The sequence below is a fragment of the Mauremys reevesii genome, linkage group 5 (assembly GCF_016161935.1).
Source record: "Mauremys reevesii isolate NIE-2019 linkage group 5, ASM1616193v1, whole genome shotgun sequence".
NCBI lineage: Eukaryota > Metazoa > Chordata > Testudines > Geoemydidae > Mauremys > Mauremys reevesii.
The window spans coordinates 59,423,743-59,448,768 of NC_052627.1; the positions used below are offsets into that span (position 1 = coordinate 59,423,743).

The 25,026-nt window shown below is 39.9% G+C and overlaps 1 protein-coding gene across 4 annotated transcripts in view; it reads left to right on the forward strand.

Moving 5' to 3' along the window:
• Window positions 1-18,085, forward strand: part of FHDC1 (FH2 domain containing 1) — a 55,459-nt gene extending 37,374 nt beyond the window's left edge. For all 4 annotated transcript variants that reach the window (XM_039542643.1, XM_039542641.1, XM_039542644.1 and 1 more), the window contains 6 exons: window positions 959-1,029; window positions 1,116-1,223; window positions 2,241-2,311; window positions 5,796-5,913; window positions 8,973-9,137; window positions 13,986-18,085. In XM_039542643.1, coding sequence (XP_039398577.1) covers window positions 959-1,029; window positions 1,116-1,223; window positions 2,241-2,311; window positions 5,796-5,913; window positions 8,973-9,137; window positions 13,986-16,055 — 2,603 coding nt within the window. In that variant the 3' untranslated portion in view covers window positions 16,056-18,085. The remainder of the gene's footprint in view (window positions 1-958; window positions 1,030-1,115; window positions 1,224-2,240; window positions 2,312-5,795; window positions 5,914-8,972; window positions 9,138-13,985) is intronic.
• Window positions 18,086-25,026: the final 6,941 nt, after the last annotated feature.

A 25,026-nucleotide genomic window follows, 5' to 3' on the forward strand; every position in this document is an offset into this window, starting at 1 on the left:
ACCTCTCAATACAGCGCTGGACCACACTGCAGCGCTGGTAGCTGTCAGTGTGGCCACACTCCAGCGCTGGCCCTTACACAGCTGCATGAGCAGCGCTGTAACTCCCAGCGCTGCAACTTGTAAGTGTAGCCAAGCCCTAAGGTACTTATCATGATAGTTTCTAAGCACATAAATGTATGTTAAGTTGAATCTTGTTGAAAATGTCCATGTATATTTTTATCTAAAGTACTGTTGTGTTTTGCAAAAGTAGAATATGTAGGAAATAAGCTTTTATTCTTGAGTTTTATAAAGAAGTTTTATTTCATATTACTGTCTGTATGATGATTTAATGTAGCCTTATATGCTATCTTTGATGTCTCAGAGCTGTCTTTATTGTAACTCAGTGTCTTTTGATTATACACAAAGTCTGCAGGGTGAGGGGAGGAGGGGTAAGTAAGGAAAGTTGTACTTTCCTTACACCTTTTCAGACCCCACCAATTATTTTTATATACAAACTTTAGTAATCAAGGTCCCAATCCTGTCAGACATTGAACAGTTCCTGCAAGGTGCTATGCACATTTGCTTCATTCTGAAGTTAGTGAGAGGTGAGGGAGGTTGGCAGCTCTTATAAGACACTCAGCACTGGGCAGGATTAGACCCCAAATGTTTCATGAGTTACTGGTGGTTGCCTTGGAAACATTATACTAGCTGAGCTAAGGTCTGAATGTATACTTGTGATTTGCCAACTGTGTCTGTGACTTTGCATTATATAATGCCATTTTCTCCCATGACCTTTCAGTTAATTGTAGTTTCCTGTAAAAAATAAAAATAAATAAATAAATAAATATTCACACCTTTATGAGCTTGAGGATGAATGAAATGGACTCTGGTAACTGACAATCCATGTATAATATACACACTGTATATATTTCTAAACAAACAGCCTCCAGACAGCAATTTTCTGTTTGTTTCTCTACAGAGTTAATGTCATGTGAAGAACTACATTCCATATTACACTTGGTCCTTCAAGCTGGGAATATTATGAATGCAGTAAGTGTGCATCAATATGAAGAGGCCTGATTGACTATTGCAGTCCACTGATGTCACATGCCTTCTCTGTCTCTTTTCCTCTTCAGGGGGGTTATGCTGGCAATGCAGTTGGCTTTAAACTCTCGTCACTGCTCAAGCTGGCAGACACAAAAGCAAACAAACCTGGGATGAATCTGCTGCATTTTGTTGCTTTGGTATGTAAAAACTACCATCTTTGAGAATAAATATTATAATCTAATTAGGGGAGGTACAGATGACTGACAGTTTGTTTTAGTTGAGTGAAAGAGGTATGTGCTATACAATAAGAGGGTAAACCTTAAGACTCCGGTCCTTAACCCTTCCCTCTCTGCCTCCACACATTCCACTAGCCTACCGGTGTATGGTGATCCCATCCACAGAAAACTGAACAAATATAAAGACTAGTTAAATCTTCAGCAGAAACTTTCTGGTACTGTATAAAAATAATTCTCCTATCTAGCTCTTCAAGTATAACATCCCCCTGACTATTCGAGTCCTGGGATACTTTGTTAAAGGAGCTGTCAATTTTGATAAAAACTTCTTTCTATTAAAACTTCTGAGGAGAAATGACCTATTTCATTGCACTGCTTGACTCATTGGATAGTTTTTAAAGCTATCAAATCTGTTGCAGCTCCTTCAGGGTTTTTTTCCTTTTTTCCTTTTCTAATTGGAATGACTTTGAAACACACCTGGGGTCACTGTCTTGACCAAATTTTTCTTCCCTCCATGGAAGGGAAAAGATTGAAATACCTCCACTTGTGATTTTTTTTTCCACTGTCTGTGTGCAAACTGGCTTAACAGCTTTTACATCAGGAAGACACCTTCAGCTAACGACATAAGTATTAGGTGATGTTTAGGCAGGAAATATTGCATTAGCCCAAACAATTGGCATTAGTCAATTGCCCTTACCTAAGATTCTCTCTTAATGCACATGGATTGTTTTCAGTGGAAGAAGGTACTATTATCTGTGCTCTGTGAAATGGAAATTGTTTAAACTCTCTCTACATCTGATCCTTGTCCACCTTTTAAGTGAGGCTTTTTTCCAATAATTCACTCAGTTGAACTGAAAGCAGCAGTGTAATACAGAAACTAAGTGCCTTTCCCAAAGCTTTAGAAACAGTTTTTACTTAGATTTTAGCAGGGTAATGGAATGTCAAGGGGACATTGTTTGTTTGTTTTTTCTTTAATTTTAGGAAGCACAAAAGAAAGATGTGGTTCTTCTAACCTTTTCAGAAAAATTACAGCATGTTCATGATGCAGCCAGGTAAGCAAAGAAAACTGAGAACTTATTGTTAGAAAGCCACATGAGACTTCTTTTTGTGAAGCACAGAAGCGCATTCACAGAGCTTTGGCATTAAAACTGAGATCTTTACAAGTGTTTACCATAGCTTTTAGGGCTTCATTTTAATTTGCAAACAGAAGTTTGCCTGCAATGTGCCTTCAGGTTTAGAGGGTTTTATTAATTGATTTTTATAGGGTTTTTTGCCTTTGTCAACACGTTCAACTAGGTAAATGCATATATATTACTTTTAAGAGATCGACCTACAGGGCATGTTTTTTAAAATAGTGTCATGTTACTGTTACTGCTGCTCTATAGAATAACTTCCAGCTATTTGTTGGGTTGGTATAGTACAGATCCAGGTCTGGTACCATGTACACTCATAAAGTTTACTAGTGGCTCCCACTTCCTTTACAGACTAGATTTCCTCATTTTTGCAATATCCCCTCCCTTTCTATCCTTGAGAGCCTCCCTCCATAATACATACTCTACTATGGGACATTCAAAATGCTGGACCGCCCCATTCTTGTAAAATGTGAACTAACTTTACAAACTTGAGTCCCCACTTCTCTTAGGTGGTAGAGGGAAGGAAGATTATGCTTGTGAATGAACATGTTGTATTCATTCTGTGTATAGAAGAAAACCTATAATACCTGGGGCTGAGTACAGTTTTCAACCTGAGGCCTTGAATTGCTACAGCAAACATTAATTCATACCTGGCTAAACTACATATGTACCTTTATGAGGCAGTGTATGATTTCAAGCATAGAACTGGAAGTTAGGAACCACTGGGTTCTAATCCTGGCCATCATGTCTGTCTTTAGCTTTGGGCTTAACTTCTTTCCACATCTGTAGAATGGAGATACTTCATATCTCATGGATATACTGAGTCTTAATTTAATGTCTGTAAATTACTTGGAGATCCCCTGAGGGAAGGTGCTCTGAATCTGTTGGCAATAGACCTGACTGGAAATTTCTGATGGAAACCTGCCTGGCTTCCTGCTGTCTTGCCCTTGACTCCTCAGCAACCTGCCTGGCAAACTGCTGAGGAGCCCAGGCTTCTCAGGGAATAAGCGGACAACTTCCATTTTGGCTCTCCCAAAACAGAATTTTTTTCCTGTCTTTTCCCTCCTGTGAAATATTTAGAATTTTTGACGACCTTATCCCATTTGGGTGAAAGTCCTTCTCCCCCCCCGCCCCCCAATTCAAAATTTTTCATGGGAGGGAAAAGACTGTTTTCTGGCCAGGTCCAATTTACAACAAAACATTTGTCATTTTTGTCTCACCATTGGTTTTAGTCAGATTTAAATGAAACAAACCAAAACATATACCATTGGACATAAACAAGATCGAAAACTCGCTAGTACAAGCTGCTGATAAACCCTTAAAACCTTAAAAATCACAGATTTGTTGTTGTGCCCTCTGTTAACTTAGTTCTCTTGCATTTTCTTACTGCTCTCTTTCATAGGTCTGCCAAATACAACCCTTGTATCTACAGACTTTTTGGTCTGCTGAAGGTTCTGCAGTGCACTGGGATGCAGATCTCTGAAGCATCTGTGATCTTCACTGAAGCAGGGAGTGTATCAGTAGAGATGAAGGATGCTGAGGAAAAATAGCTTACCTCATACCCATAGATATGTGCACTCCCTGCTCTAGTGCTGATAATTATAGGTGCTGCTGCCATCATCACCAGCCCTGTGTACTCTGGGAAGCATGTCATGGGGACTGCAGTTCACATACCTGTAAAAGAGCAGTGACGGCAATTAAAATCATGCTGTTGGTGAAATGCCCTCTAACCAGAATAAGTGTATGCAGTCAGTAATGTTGGGCCATCTGAGAGATATATGATTCAGTTCCTAAGCAAGGCTAAAATTCTGGGGTGGTGTTGAACTCACTGTGTTAGGGTAATAGCATCTCCCTGTGGGGAGTTACCCTGAAAGATCCATTGCTGAGGTAGTTGAGAGACTCAGTCATTTGCTACTAATTTGCAAGTGACAAAGAGTCCTGTGGCACCTTATAGACCAGTGGTCGGCAACCTTTCAGAAGTGGTGTACCAAGTCTTCATTTATTCACTCTAATTGAAGGTTTTGTGTGCTAGTAATACATTTTAATGTTTTTAGAAGGTCACTTTTTATAAGTCTATAATATATAACTAAACTATTGTTGTATGTAAAGCAAACAAGGTTTTTAAAATGTTTAAGAAGCTTCATTTAAAATTAAATTAAAATACAGAGCCACCCGGACCGGTGGCCAGGACCAGGGCCGGCTCCAGCTTTTCGCCGCCCCAAGTGGCGAAGCGGGGGGAAAAAGGAAAAACAAACAAACAAAAAAGAAGCAGCCGATCGGCAGGCACTTCGGCGGCAGTTCATTCTTCTGCGGCAATGCTGCAGCGGGTCCTTCATTCCCTCTCTTCCTCTTGGGTGCCTCTTCGGCGGCAGCTCAAAGAGGAAGAGAGGGACTGAGGGACCCACCGCCAAAGACCTGGACGTGTCGCCCCTCTTTCCATTGGCCGCCCCAAGCACCTGCGTCTTTCGTTGGTGCCTGGAGCCTGCCCTGGCCAGGACCCAGGCAGTGTGAATGCCACTGAAAATCAGCTCATGTCCGGCCTTCAGCACGCATGCCATAGGTTGCCTACCCCTGTTATAGAGTAACAGATGTATTGGCGCATAAGCTTTCGTGGGTGAATACCCACTTCGTCAGACTCACCTGCGTCTGACGAAGTGGGTATTCACCCACAAAAGCTTATGCGCCAATACATCTGTTACTCTATAAGGTGCCACAGGAGGACTCTTTGTTGCTTTTTACAGATCCAGACTAACACAGCTACCCCTCTGATACTTAATTTGCAAGTGGGGCTGCAAAAACTATAGGAGCTGGGCCTTCAAACACAAAGAGGCTCAGGTTCTCTAAGAACTGGGCTATTTCTGTGAGTCTTGGGCCTGTTGCACTGCCCTGCCAAGTGAGCAATAATGCCCCAGGAACAATGCATGAAACCTGCAGAGGGGGAGATTCTTCTGTAACTTGCACTGCTGTTTTCAGGGAGAGCCAGCAGTTCTTCGGAGACTAGGCTGTGTAATGGTCAGGAACGTGTCTGTTTAGCAGCCACATCACATAAGTGATGTGGAGGGGTTTGTTGCAGCTATGCAGGTAATATGGTAGAAGGATGAAACATCATGGCTGCTGGGCCAAAGGGAACTTGTGGCTCTTTGAGCTGCCTGCATTGCTGTGACTTCATGAAGGAATACCCTCTAAGAAAGCTTAGGGGGGAACCTTTCAACATTGCAAATAAGGAAAAATAAGCAGATTTCTCTGCTAACTCTTACCTTCTGCTCTGGGAAGGTTTACCAAGCAGGCAGGTCTTGTTTGATGTACAGGTGGTGTATTATGACAAATTTATGAAGCATGCAACATCTAACAATGGGCAACTCCTTTCTCTCAGTGAGTACTCTCTGTATATGCTATTTTTTAGATTATCCATTGATAATATAGAAGCAGAACTTCATTCTCTATCTGCCAAGACAAGATCTCTTAAAGACAATATTCGACAGGACCCAGGACTCTTTCACCAGATGGAAGGTTTTATCCAGGTTTGTAGAATATCCTTGCTACTGTGCTACTGTCACTTCCATACAGCTGTGTTTCTCAGCGTAACATAATTTGCATGGATATGTTAACAGGCAGTAGATTCACTTTAATATGTCTGCCTCATCAGAAATCATCTGTTCAGAGCTGCTCACGCTGCACTACTATGTTTGTCAAATATGAGTTTATAAAGGACTACACTGTTTAGAGGAAGAAATATTGGATGTATGTTGCCTTGAGGGCTGATCAGGCAAGCATGTTTAACTGTTGTGAAATGGCTGACGGAGATCAGTGATTAGAATATCAGATTATTTGCATGGTTCTACTGCTTTGTATTTAACACGCAGAAACTAGATTCTTACCAACTTGTTATGCTGGAGCATGCCAGTTTTAGTTGAGACTGTATTGAGCATTTCAATCCCTAGTTGTTGGGAGATTGAAGGGGTATTTTTAGCAATTCGTATGCTTAACAGATTTGCTGTGGATTAACCCTTAACATGCTTTAGTGTGAGCCCCATGATTGTTCTTGGGTGGTGGTTTTATTTGATTTTCCAGTCATTTTTTTTGTATGTAAATAAACGGAGTACAATCTTGGCACATGTAGTGTAACACCTTTTAAGCGGGTGTGATGAGTGGAAGAATCTATACGTGGGTTTCCATGAAGTGTAAGAGTGTATCTGTGTCTTTTTATTTATATATATATATTCGTTGTATAAATATTGCAAATAAGAATACAGTATTTACCAAGAAACTTGTTAAGGCAGGTGTGATTTAAATTTACAGAAGCTGTTAATGGATTAGCCGTTGCACTTTGTCAGGAGCAGTGAAGTTGATGGAGAAAAAGGGTGTGTTAAGAATGGAGTAGTTGCCATCACTCTGAATTATTAGCTTTTATCGACTTTATTAAGACTCCTTAATGTTGTGTTTTAACATGTTTTTTATTTTAATAGCTAGCTTTACGTACCATTAAAACCTTGCCTAGGACAAATTCCAAGTGGAATCTTGGAACCATTTTTCACTTTACAAATAGATACTTTATATAATGCTTCCGTTTTTGAAATTGTGGGCAATAACTACACTGATAAATCAGCTTACATTATGTCATCCCTGTGAATAAGCTACTAATATGTGGTAGAACTAATTACCCATGCATGTCAATTGTCCTGTTTCTCTTCAATCCAGCTTTTGTTTGTTTTGGTGTGTGTGTTTGTGTGTCTGAAGACTGACAAGCAAAGATTTATTCCTACAGTAGTAATCCTACAGTAATTTTCTCCCATCCAAAAAAAAAAAAAAATCCCGCACGCCCTCTATATAGAGCCTTAGGCTCCTGATACAAACTGCTACTTTATACAGCAATTTTGTTTACTAGGTTGTTTTTAATATTTCTGGCCCTTTTTGATCTTTTCGTTATACTTTTAAGACTGTTGTTCTTTCATTGTCTAAATTAAACTAATAAAGGAGCTGATGGCATTATTTGTGTCTATTTATCTATATACATTTAAGAGAAAAGAGGGAGGATAAGATAATCCAGTCAATATTTTTTTAGATCAATATTGTGATATCCTAAGCTTGTTCAAACATTAGTTTGTCTTTAGTGGTTGTTAGACTTAACTTTTATTTTGTCAATTCCTTGAAAAAAAGGCTTGGATTTAAAATGTCTAAGTCCATTCCTGCTTTTCCTTAAACATTTGGATAAAACATATAGATTCTTATTTAGGTTCTTACACTGATGCCCATCACTGTAGTATCTGAGCAAGTTCCTCATGGAAGACACTCAGACCTTGTGAATATTTCAAAATACTATAGTGTTTAAATACAACCAGATCTAGTCAGAAATTTTGGGGGGGTATTATTCCATGAAAATGCGGGGAGGAAATTTGTCTGGATCTTCCTTGGAAAATTGGAATCTGATATATGTGGGTTGAAAATTAAGATCTTTTAGTCTAAATATTTAGGGCTCCATTTTTGGTTTTCCATGAGCCTGGATCCCCAGATGGACTTCGTCTCACATGATGAACCACCTCTACCCTCCAAGAGGGGAGACCGTTATGCATCATAGGAGATGTAGTCCAGCTGGGGAGCCTGCCCTATAGAAGAGAATAGGAGCATGAGGCATTGAAACTACAACTCCCATAAAGCACCACAGCAGCATTTCATAATCAAAATATTTCAGGTTTGGGATGGAAAATTAGAAACTACCCATGGAGAACAGACACTTTTTTAAATCTATTGATTAGCTGAAAGCCCAATCTTCTATCAAATCCCTTTTTGAAGGAAATCTTTCAGCCACCCCTAAATAGAGTTGTGAGCAATCTGACATGGCACATAAATGTGGGCAATGACATGGCATTGACCAAAAATTGTCCTGGTCTACACTAAGTCGTCACTGTCATGTTACTTAGCTCCATTGTTCACAGCCATGATCAAACACAATGAAATATTGTAAGGAAGACCAGCTTCTGGAAACTAAATAATTGGGGTGCTGTGAATGAGTTGTATGTGTGGGGTATACAGGAGGGCTTCTGGGATGTGCATGGGTTCAAGAATGGACAAGAATGGGATGGAACTAGTAATGGAATTAATCATGGCTCTAGTCCAGAGGGAAAGGATGGGAAATTAGTATAGCAAGGGCAAATTCTAGGGGAGAGAAGGGAGCTGCCAGCAGGAAAGGCGAAGTTATTTTGGGAAGGATCAGCAGCTGTAGACAAGAAAGCTCATCATATTCTTAGTGCAGCTTGATAAGAGGCAACTCCAACCTGACTGCATTGTTCTGAGAGTTAAAGTTTGAAACATGTTGTTTTGCTTTAATCCTTCATCTAGTGACACATCTTGCTCATTGGAATTACTGTTTTGATTTATCTTTTTTCTTTTTCTTTCTTCCTCACTTCACTGAAATGGCAACACATCTGCTTTTACATTGTAGGATGTTACTCTCAAAGTCCTGATTTATTGGACTCTGTGATAGCTGGTAGATGGGAACATGGATTTCATCAGCACCTACTATATCTATCAGGTGTATAAGTTCTTAATATATCTGGCTTACAATATATATGTTTTACTGCAGTTTGCTGTAAAAGAACTAAAAGAACTAGAATACTGGAAACGAGAATTACAGGAGCAAGGAAATATGCTTATTGACTTTTTCTGTGAAGACAAAGAAACCATGAAACTGGATGAGTGCTTCCAGATATTCAGGGACTTCTGCATAAAGTTCAACAAGGCTGTTAAGGTAAGGAGAATGAAAACACATTCTCTTTCACTTAAAATAAATCTCTTTATTCTTATGTGATCTAAGACTGCTTCAGGGACCTAACATCCCCATATTATTTGACATATTTGTTTGAATTAATATAATGTGGCAAATTGCCCATTTCTAGGGCTTTTATTGCTCTAAGCAAACGGAAAATAGCTACCTCTCCCAGCCTTGTAGCTAGTCCAATAATCAAGTCAAACATTTTGCTGCCCCAAATATTTTGTTACCAGCCAATTAGATTATTCAGAGGACGTCAGGCCAGTCATCTAAATGTCATTATAAGATAGCTTCCTCCCTCACCCTCCTTACAAGTCTGTAAAAATTCCCTGTCTCTGACTTGCATTCTTTCTCCCTCCAGAGGAAGGCATTAAGTGGTGTTTTGGGTTCCATGAAGACTCATTGTGGCCTTTTGGGGGGTGACTAACAGATTTTTATCTATTTCAAGACTTCTATTATAGGTGACCTCCAGTCCTGCCAGTGTGGTCATGGCAGCTGTGGTGTGAAAGCAGCCTTCGTAGCCTTTGCTCTACTTTTGTCATTGGCAGCTTTGCTTTTTTCCAGGGACAGCTTTGTGTACATAAATATGTTCTTTGTCTCATTTAATCCAATGCGTTATGCCTGTTTTCCCCTACAGTGCTGTATAATGGTATAAACAGGCAACTTCCAATTAAGTAAGCGATTGATATTGGCATATTAAGAATACACGAGGAAGTACTGTTGGATGGGACATGAAGATCTGAATAATACTCCTGGCTTATAAATACACATAAATAAAACAGATATACAATACCCAGGTTCATAACAAATAATTTAAGCACTTGGAGTAGTCCCATTGCCTTCAATGTGACTACTCACCTGCTTAAGTAATCTGAATTGGGATTATATTGAACAAAACTAATTCAAAATGTATAATATCTCAGACCAATCCTTATTGTGTTTAGCCTGTACAGGGTACTTCAATATTAAAGGAATACCATCAGCCTGAATTGCATTTCTGATGATGACGATAACAACAAAAGTTCTGTTAACTGTACACTTAAAATAATCACATTGGAATAAGTTGGATAATAATTTTTTGTTTGTGCATTTGACAGCAATTTGTAAAGACTAACTCTTCCCCCCTCCCTCTGTTCTTCTAGCTAATATATTCTGTCATTCTGTGTTGACACAGGGTAGATAATTTTTTTAGTAGTGTGAATATTGCTAGGCTCTGATGGATTAATAATGTAATAAAAAGTAGGATTCCAGAAATGTGAACACACCCTTTTGGCAAAGGAAAGCTACCCTTTCCATTTGGGATAAAGCTAGAGATTTCATGTCTTCCTTTGCCAGTGACATCCATTGCAAATAATCCAGACTTTATCCTCAATTGTGAACCAGAGAGCTTGCAAGATTGGGAAAGTCACAGAATAAAAACACAACTAGCCAGTTGTATACTAAAGAGATTTCTCTCTCTCGCTCTTTTTTTTTTTTTATTATTATTATTAAAGAACTCAAACCCAACTTTAACTTGCAGTCTCCTCTGGTATCAGCACCTTCAATTTAGCATTATTTTCCAGCTTTCTAGAAAGCTGTTTTTATATAGAAAGTTAACTGTAATAAAAGCGGTGACTTCTGGATGGATTGCAAATAAAAAAAGTAATTTATTACTTGCTGACAACTTCTCACAAAATATCCAAATCCTTTTGGCATTTTATCATATATAGTAGGGTTGACAAATTACACCAGAGAAATACTCTTCAGTTTGAGGGTCAGCAATCTCTGTGTGTAACATGATACAAGAATATTTTGTTTAAAAATACGGTTGTGTAGTACTCTACACCAGCCTGGTTAATGTGTGCATACGTGCACTTATAATACAAAACCATTTGTTTGGATAAGTGAATAAATGATAGTGAAAGAGCTGATTTTATGCATATAGAGGACATATGCAATTATTCATGTATTGAGATGCATTTCGTAACCAAACATTACAAATTGTTTGATGTTTATTATCTACGGGTGATCCTCCAGGCTCTTTCTCGTGGAAAAGGTCACACTCAGATAAATGAATAATTAATTTCATATTTGCTAGTAGCCACTAGACTAATGGTAGCCTCTTGTGGTGGATAAGAAACAGCCCCAAAACAGAGAAATGGTTCCAAAAAATATAAGAGGTTATAGTTTGGCGTGGGTGGGGGAGGAAGCAGCATGTAGACACACAGCAAAATAGACCAAGGACAGAAGATATTCATTTGATACTAGGAGTGCACTGGATCCAGAAGAAGAATTGCATTTGGAAGTTTTTTGAATATTAATATGTTTGAACATGTCTGAGTATGTCACGTTTGTAAATATAGCATAAGAAAATCCCCAGAAATATATCCTGGTTGGGGTAAGAAAATTCAATGTGTAACCTTATCAAATAGAAAAATGTAGAGAAATATCATGCAATGATGCATTAAAACAAAGTGTATGGTAACAATTTATAAAGTTCCTTAAAAAGATGTGTGTTTTTTTTAAAGGGAAATAATTAGTAAAACCATAGACCATTGAAGGATGACTCCACTATTAGGTATATTTATATGCAATTATTATTAAACAATTAATATTTAGAAAGTGATTATTTAAAGTTGATTGGTCCTCAGTGAGACCCACCTACAGGCAGGATTTAGTGCATTCCATTGTCATGGAATAAATCCTTTGCCCCAGAATTTTGTTCCAACATCCAAGCGTTTCCTTTTTTTAAGAAGAGAGTTTGATTTTGAAGAAACAGTGTTGTAGGTCTTTCCAAGGCTATCTGATCTTCTTGAGTCTGGTGGCAGCCTGAAAAATAGCTCAGAGAGGTCTGAACTACTCCACCCATTGAAGAACATAAGAAAGGCCGTACCGGGTCAGACCAAAGGTCCATCTAGCCCAGTATCGGTCTACCGACAGTGGCCAATGCCAGGTGCCCTTGAGGGAGTGAACCTAACAGGCAATGATCAAGTGATCTCTCTCCTGCCATCCATCTCCATCCTCTGACGAACAGAGGCTAGGGACACCATTCTTACCCATCCTGGCTAATAGCCATTTATGGACTTAGCCACCATGAATTTATCCAGTCCCCTTTTAAACATTGTTATAGTCCTAGCCTTCACAACCTCCTCAGGTAAGGTGTTCCACAAGTTGACTGTGCACTGCGTGAAGAAGAACTTCCTTTTATTTGTTTTAAACCTGCTGCCTATTAATTTCATTTGGTGACCCCTAGTTCTTGTATTATGGGAATAAGTAAATAACTTTTCCTTATCCACTTTCTCAACATCACTCATGATTTTATATACCTCTATCATGTCCCCCCTTAGTCTTCTCTTTTCCAAACTGACGAGTCCTAGCCTCTTTAATCTTTCCTCATATGGGACCCTCTCTAAACCCCTAATCATTTTAGTTGCTCTTTTCTGAACCTTTTCTAGTGCTAGAATATCTTTTTTGAGGTGAGGAGACCACATCTGTACACAGTATTCGAGATGTGGGCGTACCATGGATTTATATAAGGGCAATAATATATTCTCAGTCTTATTCTCTATCCCCTTTTTAATGATTCCTAACATCCTGTTTGCTTTTTTGACCGCCTCTGCACACTGCGTGGACATCTTCAGAGAACTATCCACGATAACTCCAAGATCTTTTTCCTGACTATGTCCACACTAATTTTTTTTGTTTTTCTGAAAATTTTTCATGCCATTGCAGCTGCTACCACTGGTGCAGCACCTCTTGTAGCAACAGAAGACGTGCTAGGGTAGATAAATCTCCATATGAATGCTGGTGTGTGTGGTTTTGTTTTTGTCTTTAAATGTTGCTGCATAGCCCTCCTCTGATTAGGTTTTAGCAAAATAATGGGAAATGATGGCTGTCATCAGTACCTTGTCTATACTAGCATTCACTCCATTGTGCAGTTGCAGTGGTATTAGGAATAGGTGCACATGTTTCAAAAAACAATGTAGTGCAGATAAGTCTTGAATAGTTTAAATATTAAATCTAACGGTAACAATTTAAATGCTGTCTTTAACTATGTCACTGCCAGTGATTTTAGCAGAAAAACACTCAGCCTGCCCCCAAAAACCTGCTGCTGTAGTTGCAGATATATATCTCGACAATATATGAATATACTCAATTTTGAGTGTGGGGACAGCGTAAAACTGAATTTATTATCAAAATAAAGAACACAAGTTAACTCTGCTGATTAGAGTATCACTTGCATGTATAATTCATTGAAGTCTCTGCCACAGAATTCCCTGCCTGCTGCACTAGAATGCTACAGAATCTGGGGCTTTGTCACTGTGGAGTTCAGAGGAACTTGGCTATAGAATGCCACCTGTTGTTGAGGAACAATTGCAACTGGGGTGCTTGAGTATAAGCTCTCTGATACATCCAAGTCCAGAAGGATGGAATGGATCCAGAGGGCCATATGGATCTTTGTATCATCAAACTTGATTGTTTAATGGCTGAGGTTAATTGTCTAATATGTTTCTGCTTTAAATGTTTGCATATGCAATAAAAACTGCTGACTTAAAACTTACTAAAAGTGGACTTTAAAACCTAGCATATTGTAGTTCATATTCTTGGTCTCTGCGGGGGTCTGATAGTGATTTTCAGTGCTTCCTATGCTGGCTGGTCTAATGAGCTGTATTAGGCAGGAAACTGTTCTCCATATGGTACAATAGTTGCCATGGTGATTTGAGTGAGGAACTGACCACAGTAGGAAAAAATGAAGGGATGGGTGGCCTCATTTAGCTTGTTTTGAAATAAGGGATGCTTCACTCTGAAATGTGTATTTATTCCTCATTCTCTTCCTTTCTTTGACAGGAAAATAGGGAACGAGAGAGTCAAGAAATTCAGCAACTGCAGAGATTAAGGGAGCTGGAGGAAAAGCGCCAATCCTGGGCCGCTGGAGAACTTGGGAGCTTTGGGAGAAGTAGCAGTGAAAATGATGTTCAGACATTGGCTAAAAAAGGACTGGAGGATTTTCTACCTTTGTTGCGGCAGAGACCTCACAGTCCTTTGAATAGAAACCCCAGCACTAGGCGCTCCCGACTGTCCTTAGGGATTACTGCAGAGAGAGAGCTTCTGACTTTCCTGGAAATCTCCAAGGATGAGGATCCAAACAAATTCAACAGCCTTCCTCGTGCAAACACACGACAAGCAAGACCCAGCATAGCCTTGACTGAATCCAAAGAGCCTAGAGATCTCAGTTTAAATAACTTGAATTTACACCAAGCATCTGAAACCAAAATGGATAGCGCAGATCTGTCTCAGTTGCCTTCAGCTCAGCCCAGTCACTTACAGGACATGGAGGTGGGCTCTACCAGTACTAACCTCTGTCACTCCGAAAAGAATACTGACAACAGTCAGCACAGGTCCAGTGTGCCTGGCGGGCAAGCAACAGATGTAAATGCTTTGGCCCTTGCTGTTGAGGAATGTAAAGTTGTTAAAGGACTATATAAGTCTGATATCCAAGGAACAAAACCTATGGAAGACATGCCTTTAATAAACTTAGAGGATGTTGGTGCAGCAGACTTAGAGACTCTAGATGACTTGAGCTTGCACTCCCTCAGCACTGCAGATAATGATGATCCAGTGCCCTCTTACAAAAGTTCCAGAGAGGCCGATGATTGTCAAGCCAAGGTGGGGAGCTGCAAAAATGAAGTTTCCGAGCATACCAGTAGTGGCCCCACATCTATGGATACAAGTGTTTCTGGCAGTAAAGAACATGGGCCAACATTCTATATATCTGATACTACTGATTGTTCTCTGACTTTCGACTGTTCAGAAGGAAATGATTTAAAATTAGTGGGCGATGAAATGAAAGAGCAAGATGGCAGAGCTTACTCTTGTGCAAATGATGCTCGAGATGGCAGTAGTACAATTGCCTCAAATCTGAATTCATCCTCTGCAAAGGAAATTTCTCTTCCTACTTCATCAAATGACAAAGAGGACTCCAGCAGCAAGCACAACTTTCCTAAGGAAAAGCCTGTAAAATGTAGAGAATCCTTAGGACCAAAGAGAAACTCTCTAAAAGATAGATCTCTAAACTCCTCAAAATCCAGTGGCACTCGCCCTACCCAGACAGTTACTGCCAGACCAATAAGAACTTTGAATGCATCTGAAAATGTGAGTATGAGAAAAGTGGTGCCCATTTCCAGGTCAAACAAAGCACCAAGCAGTCTGAAAAAGCCAGAAGCCAAACCAGCACTTCGAGAGGCCAGTACAGCTGAAACACAACTGTCCCATCGCAACGCTATCCGAGGCACAACAGAAACCCCTCCAAGAACTCCTTACAGGCATAGCTTATCAGTAGAGGAGCCAAAATTACAGCGAGGGACTGCAACTTCCAGCAGTGCCCATTTTGAGAGGGACCAAATTCAGCGCAAGGGCTCTCTTAAAGTGCCAGGTTCTAAATCTGTCAGAGGTATTCCCAAATCAAAACCAGATGAAAGTAAGATTTGTCGCTCCACTGTAAAACCCCAGGCCCCTCCAGATACTAACAAAAGCACGACATCCAGTGCTCCCAAGCCACCGTCCTCTATACCAAACTTTGCAAGGAACACAGTGGCCTCTTCCTCAAGGAGTGCAAAGGTGGATCTACCTAACTCTTCGAAAACTCCAAGCATCACAAGGTCAGTGTCTCAGAGGCTACCTAGAATGAGGCCAGCAGCAAACTCTGATGACCTCATCCCCAAGGAGAATACTGGAAACTTCCTAAAACGAGCAAGTAGTGCTAGAGTTCTCAAAAGGAACACAGACCATAGTGATATTCTCAGTGTTAAAGTGGAACCTACAGCAAAGGAACAAGGTATAATGGAAAAGTCGTCCCTTAAATTGAAAGATGCAAACCGGACCACAATAGGAAAGATATTTAAACCATTATTGAAATAAGGGTTTGAGCTTTTTGACATCTTGGAATATGAACACGTTTAAGCACTGGATGTCTTGTGAAATATCCAAAACAGTAATATCACTATTTAATAACATCTCCTGGTATCTAATGTACAGTACACCATCAGAGGACAGCAACTACTTTTATTCTGGTCTTCAACCTGCAAGCATGAATTTGAATGTATTTAATGTTACTGTGGTGGAGTACAAATGCCACAAATCTTTTATGCATTTGTGGTACAGTACGTTGCTAAAAAACAAACCTGAAGGAATTTAAAACTACCAATTGAAATTACTTTGTGACATGAGAAGAAAAAAAAAAGGGGGGGGGGTGGGGTTATGGCCAGTTTTTGTATACAGGAGCCTTTTTTTTTTTTTTTTTTTTTTCTTTTAAAGGCTTAAGCAGTTTTACTAGTTGGTTCCTTTATTCAAAGTTGAAACGACGCCTTTGGAATAGTGCAGAAAATGAACTTGGGTGAAGATACTTTCTGTCATTCTTAATTCCTTGGATTCAAGAGTCATCTGTGCCTGTTGCAAAGTCCATTGCTGGCAATTGGACACACTGGGAACCGCTGGCCTAAAAATGGTGAAACGGGACATTCACTGTTTGTGGCTGTCTTAACCTCATTGAAGAATTTATGGCATGTCTTATTGTGTATGTGTGTCTGTGTAGGAAGGAAGGAAAACTCTGCTGGGCAGAAAGTTTATTCTCCATGAGTGTGGCAGAATTGTCTTGCACGTACAAGTAGAATATAGTAAAAAAATTGACTGGTGCTGGATGTAGTAGCACCGCTGGAGGTCATGCCTATTGGAAATACCACCAGTAGCTGTTAGGGATAATAATTACTCATGTTCTGACTCATTTCAGTCAGATGCAAACTTGCCAGCTTTTGGTAATACAAAAGTGCCATATTTATAATACATATCAAAGGTGATGCAGCTCAACATTTGAAGGCTGCAACCTGGTGCCGAGCACTTTCTTACCATTCCTTATTTCCACTGGTTTATCTACTATCAAATTACTTGAATGTTGCTATGGCTTCGAAACAGCCATTTCCCTGCCTCCTCCTCCTCCTTTCTTTGTCAGCAGGAGCATTTAGCAGGAAACACACAGCTTACGCATGGACAATGTTTTGTAAATTAAGCTGCTTTGGCTGCTTCAAATGTGTTTAATGTTTAAAGTGGCTAAAAGATGAATTAAAGACATGTTTTATGTTTCATAAGCTTTTTAAAAAAAATACCTTTTTTCTGCAGATACAAATTTTAACACCGTGTCAGACTAAGATACAGAGAATGAGGGAAAACTTGTTTTAACATGCTCTTTGCCTTTCCAAGAGAAATGTATGTAGGTGTGGGGAAACTGACTGTCTCCAAACATCTTATTTAAACAGTTGCCTTTTTATTCACTTATGAATGAAACCTCATTTTAAAAAAAAATCATAAAATGAAATATATTTGGAAAGTTGTATCTCTGCCTACTGATACATCACTCCCACCATCCCCTTCCATTAGGAGTGTATACTTCATTCAGAATTAACTACCTGCCCATACACTTCCATGGGCTAGCAACCAACCAGTTGGGTACAGCCAGCTATATGATTTTAATAAAGCAAGTGGCCCTTAACCAAGCAGATCCCACTGTAGACAGCATACCAAAACACTATCAGCTGTTCCATGGGACCTCTTGTGAAAGTCTGTCTCAAAGTGAGAATTTTTATAATCAGTTCACAGGCAAGGACCTCAGAGTGAATATTGCTTTAAATCTCATAAGCTTTAGGATCTTCCCTCCCTTGTGGGTTAAATATGAAAGTGTGTCCCTTAGCCCTCTCTGTGTCCTTGAGTACACATTTGCGAGAGCAGGTGACTTTTTTAAAAATCTTTTATTGGTAGTAAGCTTGAAAAAAAGTAATTTAAATGTGTTTGGAAAATGTAAATAAATATCTATATAAATGTCTGTAAAAACAAACAATGTATTTAATGGACCATTTATACATTTCTGAGTAACTTGGTAGTTTAATAAAGTTCCCACTTACCGGGGTTGTGCTTTATATTTTCCCTGTTTTCTATTTTGATTTTGGTACTATATTTCTCAACCTGACAGTGTCCCAAAAGGAAGGACTTTAACATAGAAATTCAGGAAGTTTTAAATGTTGGATTCATTTTTTAAAAGATATTTTATATAACTTCAGTTTCATGATTAAGCATTTCTAATGCAGGGCTTCCTGCTCTAAACATGGGTTAACAGCAAATTTGTGGAGCATATTTGGATCTATAGTGAAGGATTAATTTGCAGCATGTTCTGCACACATTTTGTGTTTTGGCCAAGATAAATATTCATGGGACTAACAAGTCTGGATCTGCTGCTATCTTCATACTTTTTGGCATAGCACACTTTATTGGGAAATCCTAGCTCATAACTAGCAGGGGTTTAGAAATGAGAGTGTGATGACTGTTTTACTATAACCCTTAAAGGAAAAAATGGGCTAAAGCTTCATCTCATCTTTTATTTCCTCCATTGCATTATAAAATAGCAATTGGTATAAGCTGAAATACAGCACCAGCCCATGTCAAGTGGGACATCAGTTCTCCTAAAAGAAAACCCTTTTCCCCTGTACTGTGGAGAATGCTGTCTGTGCTGGCATTGCTGCTCTTTTCAGACTTGTTCGGCTCCTGATTTTGTTTGTTTAGTCAGTGCTTTGTCCCTTATAAGTGACAAAGACCTGCAGCCTGACTGCTGACAGATGTGAGCTTTGTGGGAAGGCTCCTTTACCGTTTAAACATGTCTTAACTTTTTTAATTTTTTAAACTTCATTTTAACAGGGTTTGTAAGTACCAGTTCATTACTTTTAACTACCAGATCTGCTGTCAGAATTGAGTGACAGAGATAAATGCCCTGTAGGTTTAATTTTCCTTGACATCAGCTAACCTAACCCCTTTCCCTATAAACAAGTTTGCATATGAAAGGCCTTATAGGGTATGTCTACACAGCAAAAAAAGACCCGTTACTGGCCCATGCCAACCGGGGGTTTTCTTTGCTGCGTAGACGTACCCACAGTTAACTAGATTGCAGTCAGTTCTGAGTTGACTAAAGACAATTCCACTTCTTCCAGCTTTGCCAAATGTCAAACACTTTTGTCTCTGGTAATAGATTAATGTGATCCTTCTCCCCAGTTATGGTGTTGCTGGGTCATGGGTGGAGGGACAAAGTGAGAGTGAAGTGAGGAAGCTAGGGGTACACGTGGTGATCTCTATAGCTAGTTGGCAGGTAGACAAGCAAGCTTAGAAAGGAAACATGCTGGGGCATACTTACAGGTATCTAATATACACTTTGTGGGAATTACATACCTAGCCATTCAGAATCAGGGATTCACTGCATCACTCATTACAATGGCTTTGAATTTCTCAGGGAAGAAAGAAAAAGTTTTCATCCAAGTGCAAGACTGTGCTGTTTGAAACAATCTGACATCTTTCTAATCTTGCTTGTCTGGCTAACTACTATATGTTATGATGTAGCTACAGTTAAACAGACCAAACTAAACAGAGCTCCTTTCTTTCAACTATATCCTCACCAAAATATCCAGTTTTCTAACTGCTTAACAATAACATTTATAAACTTAACACATACTGTTTAAATCTTGGGAACACTTGCCTACATAACCACTACCCAAAACAATGGAGTTCATCTACTGTGTCATTACTTAAACAGCCAGCAACTCGTTCCCTTTTTATTAACAGATAGCTAATCTAAATCTAGCTAGCTCTGGTGATTGAATGACATATTCTAGAAATCTTCTTTACTGTTAGTAACGGCTTTTGGGCAAATAACCTTGTAACTGAAAAAAAGACACTGAAGTGCAGTACTTGTAAATAATTTTTCACTGTAAGACTTCATTTTTGTCTTCCATGACAATGATTAAAACAGACCCACTGAGGACTATATAATTACGAGACTAGCTTACCAGCAGTGTGTCAAGTCAGTTATTTGCATTGGAACAAGGCTATTTGCTGGCATATGGACATCACTGGCAGTGTACCTGGAATTTGTGCTTCCTAGAGCCAATGACATATCTAAATGAATACAAACTTTCAGCTGTCAACTTACTCCTTTCTTAAGATCTGCTAACCTCCAACTGCAGCTATCCTTTCTTATTGCACTGAACCAACTTGGAGTGCAAAGGTCATCATGAGCGTACTGATTTTGTTGGGAGGGGAAGGGAGTGGGGCTTTGTAGATGATGAGTCAATGCTTAGCAAGGGTGGCCTTAATAGGGAAGGATCAAAAAGTTGCATACGTGTTTTGGGTTTTTTATCCCTCCAAAAGAGACTCTCCCAGTCCAAAGTAAAGAGTGTGGGGAAAACTCCCTTTGAATGATGATGTATTGGAGATACAGCAGTGAATATATCTCTCCTGCTTTAGGTGTTGGCTACAAATACACAATAGCCATCTCTGTCCTATTCTATCTTTGTCTATTTTAAAAAAATACTTTAATGCTTTTATATGGGCAAAGTGGAAGGAAAAAAATATAAATTCTACCCACTTTTATCAAGGAGACTGACCATTTAAAATAGTTGGCAACTGCAAACAGACCCTTTGCTGGAAATGGGCACACATTTTCATTGGATATGGATTCAGTAGCAAAGTAGCTAAGACAAAAAAGCAGAATCTCTTCTCAGCCTCAAAATGGGGCTAAATGACTGTCTTTTTATTTGGAAATATAAATCCTAGCCATTGAAGAAGGGCCATGTTCATGTGTGCATCAAAGAAAGTTGGCCACACATGTTTGTGCCATTTCTGTTTCTTGGTTTATTATGAGAGTTGCCTTCCTGATGGCCTTCTGTCTGAGGGTCATTAGAAACCAAAGAAAGTTGCCTTCAGTGTAGTAGAGAGCAATAAACAATAGCTAACAATATCAAAATCCCCCAGCAAAACCAGAAGGTGAGTAGTCTGTATTAGTAATGCTTTATCTAGCTCTTCATTTAAGCAAAACTGTCGTGTGATGCTTAACTGTTCTGCACGTGTAAAGGAAGCCAGCGGATTAATCATAAAAGATGTGCACTTCTAAGAGCTTATTCAGGGAAGTAATATTCTGTATCTTCATGTACTACCACGTGTTCTGGGGCCTGAGGCTGCTAATGTTCTTAAGATAAATATGTCTGGAAATGGCAGTAATGCATTATTAGCTTTTAGTAGCTAATAAGTTGTGTATGGAAATAGATTTGTCAGGTTTAGTAGGCAAATGTGGAAGTGATAAATTAAGACACAATTTGAGACAAGTTTTCAAGCCCATATGGATCCTTTCTTCTGTGTCATTAACATCTTTAAATTAGTCTTGGAAGTACTACTGCTGGCAAATAGTTACACAGATCAGTCACAGAGAAAGGGCTAGAGTCCTTTGTGCCTGCCGAACTGAAGCATTGTAGCAAACAGCTGACTAGTAGTGATGCATATTGCTGCTTGAGTTTTATTACTAAAAAAAGACCCAAGTCACTATCTTCAGTGTGTGTGTTTCTATTATTTTTCATGGGGCATCTGAAGGTGTTAGATGTATTCATCATTAAAATCTACAACCACCTTTTTAGAAAGAAAAGCTGTTACAAACGTGCTCTTCTTTCCATCCCTCAAACAACTGTTTGCATCTCATTGCTGTTTCCTCCCACTCCCATTTCCTTTTATATTTTCCATCCATCCCTATTTTATTTTCCATCCTTCCCTAACACTCTCACTCTGTTTATCTTTCATTTTGTTTCTCTGCTTCTCTCTGCAAGCTCTGTTCTGCCATTTTCCGTTCTCAAGCTTTTTCTTAGTTCTCTGATCCTATCACTTCTTTCTCCTTCCAATCCTCTCTGCTTTCCTCAAGTCCTCTTGTGGGTGTGTGAAAATCGAGTTATTCTGCCAGCCTTTGGTAAGGGAGGCAGAGGTGCTGGAACAATTTGTACAGTGGGGGTGCTGAGAGCCATTAAACCAGGCTGCAACCTCTGTGTATAATGGAAACCACCAGCACCCCTGGTTCCAACACTTAGGAAGGGAGGAAGATAGGACAAGAAACAGAGATATGGTCTTAAGGATCCTGCTTCTATCTCAGCTTCCACCTTTCATTCTTACTGAACTGCTAGGATGCAGCTGTTACCAAGTGGAAGGGCAGCTAGTTGTTGATCACTGGAGTTTCCATACTAGTAATAATGCAAGAGGCTGGGACACACTCTTCTAAAAATGGAACAATTGATGTCTATGGGGAATGGAGTGTGTGTGTGTGTGTGTGTGGTTTTCTTGGCTTTCTGGGTCAATAGATAAATGAGTGGTAATGAAAGAATGCCAGGCATTTGGACTTAAATATCCTCTTTGCCAAAAGACTTCCAAACCACCCATAATCTTCAGTGCCATCTTAGTGACATGAGCAAATACCAGAGATTTGAACTGCCAGTTTGTAACTGCTGAGGTAAATGCAGGTGTAATTTTTGACTAACTTGCAGTTTTTCCAGTTTGTGTTAAATCACTAATTTTTACTAATGGTACGAATTTCCCCCTCCCTGCTTGTGGAGGAAGATTTCTGCAAAGCATTCCCCAACCTGCAAAAACCAACGATGGCTCATCAATATAGACTTGATGAATTACTACATGATACAGAGCACTCTGAATTTGTGCATAATATATTTATGTGGTATACAAATGTGTATAGCTTCAAGGGAAATTGGTGCGCTTTTTTAAATACAGCTCATTTAAAAATTATGGCATGTCATGGTGGTCCAAAGTGTTACCAAAATATAGATGGTATTTTGGGGAAGGTACTAGCAGAACATTAGGATCTTGTCTAGACTAGGATTTGGAAGGTGGTAGCAGCCTAATGTAAGCAAGGTAGAATACCTTCACACCAACGTAACCTGTGTTTTGGTGCAACTTTTAATGGGAAGGTTTCAGAAAGAAAGAACACCCCATCTCAGAATAGCTAATAGCCTAGTGGTTAGGGCACTCACCTGGGATATAGGAGACCCAAGCTGAAGTCTCTGTTCTGCCTGATTTGGAGCAGGCCCTTGAACATGGGTTTCCCACATCCCAGGATTATTAGGTTCTTGGCCTGCCTGCCCACCATCCCTCTTTTCACAAACATTTTCAAAAGGTCTTGGTTTTATTCTTCATGGGACTGGAAACAAACAGCAAGACCTCAACATTTTTGGTGAAACCGATTTCTTGTTTTCCAGCCAGCCCTCCTGTTAAGACAGGAAAATGTGGTCTAGATGGAATTGTTGTAAAATGGGGGCACAATTGGTCGAAAAACCATACTCGGAATAGTTAAACTAGAAGGGCTTATATAGTGGTGTCCTGCAGGAGTTTGGCCTGGCCTTCTTAAACTATAAGGATAGTAAAGTATTGGAAGAGGCTTCCAAAAGAGGTGGTAGAATCCCTGCTGTTGGAGGTTTTAAAGAACAAATTAGACATACACCTGTCAGGGATGGTCTAGGTATACTTGATCCTGTCTCAGTGCTGGCAGCTGGACTAGAAGATATCTTGGGGTCCTTCCAGACCTACATTTCTATGATTCTATGTTAATTAACGCGTTATCCTAGTCTAGACAAGACCTAGGTGGGAAGCTGTTCCAAGCACATGAGGAAGCTTAACAGGAGGCATTAAGTCAGGAGTCAGCATAAGAGATAAAGGGAATAGCCAGGAGAGAATCACAGAATTATAGACGATTAAGGTTGGAAGAGACTTCAGGAGGTCATCTAGTCCAACTCCCTGCTCAAAGAAGGGCCAACATCAACTAAATCATCCCAGCCAGGGCTTTTTCAAGCCAGGCCTTAAAAACCTCTAAGGATGGAGATTCCACCACCTCCCTAGGTAACCCATTCCAGTGCTTCACCACCCTCCTAGTGAAATAGTGTTTCCTAATATCCTACCTAGACTTCCCCAACTGCAACCTGAGATGATTGCTCCTTGTTATGTCATCTACTACCACTGAGAACAGCCAAGCTCCATCCTCTTTGGAACCCTGCTTCAGGTAGTTGAAGGCTGTTATCAAATCCCATCCTCACTCTTCTCTTCTGCAGACTAAACAAGCCTAGTTCCCTCAGCCTCTCTTTGTAAGTCATGTGCCCCAGTCCCCTGATCATTTTCCTTGCCCTCCACTGGACTCTTTCCAATTTGTCCACATCTTTTCTGTAGTGGGGGGCCCAAAACTGGATGCAATACTCCAGATGTGGCCTCACCAGTGCTAAATAGAGGGGAATAATCACTTCCCTCGATCTGCTGGCAATGATCCTACTAATACAGCCCAATATGCTGTTGGCCTTCTTGGCAACAAGGGCACACTGCTGACTCATACCCAGCTTCTCATCCACTGTAATCCCCAGGTCCTTTTCTGCAGAACTTCTGCTTAGCCAGTCGGTCCCTAGCCTGTAGCAGTACATGGGATTCTTCAGTCCTAAGTGCAGGACTCTGCACTTGTCCTTGTTGAACCTCATCAGATTTCTTTTGGCCCAATCCTCCAATTTGTCTAGGTCACTCTGGACCCTATCCCTACCCTACAGCATATCTATCTCTCCCCGCAGCTTAGTATCAGCCGCGAACTTGCTGAGGGTGCATCTATCCCATCATCCAGATAAATAATTAATAAAGATGTTGAACAAAACCAGCCCCAGGACTGACCCCTGGGGCACTCCGCTTGATACCGGCTGCCAACTAGACGTTGAGGCGTTGATCACTACCCATTGAGCCTGACAAGCTAGCCAGCTCTCTATCCACCTTTATAGTCCATTCATCCAATCCATACTTTTTAAACTTCCTGGTAAGAATACTCTGGGAGACCGCATCAAAAGCTTTGCTAAAGTCAAGATATATCCTGTCCACTGCTTTCCCCATATCCATAGAGCCAGTTATCTCATCATAAAAGGCAATCAGGTTAGTCAGGCATGACTTACCCTTGGTAAATCCATGTTGACTGTTCCTGATCACCTTCCTCTCCTCCAAGTGCTTCAAA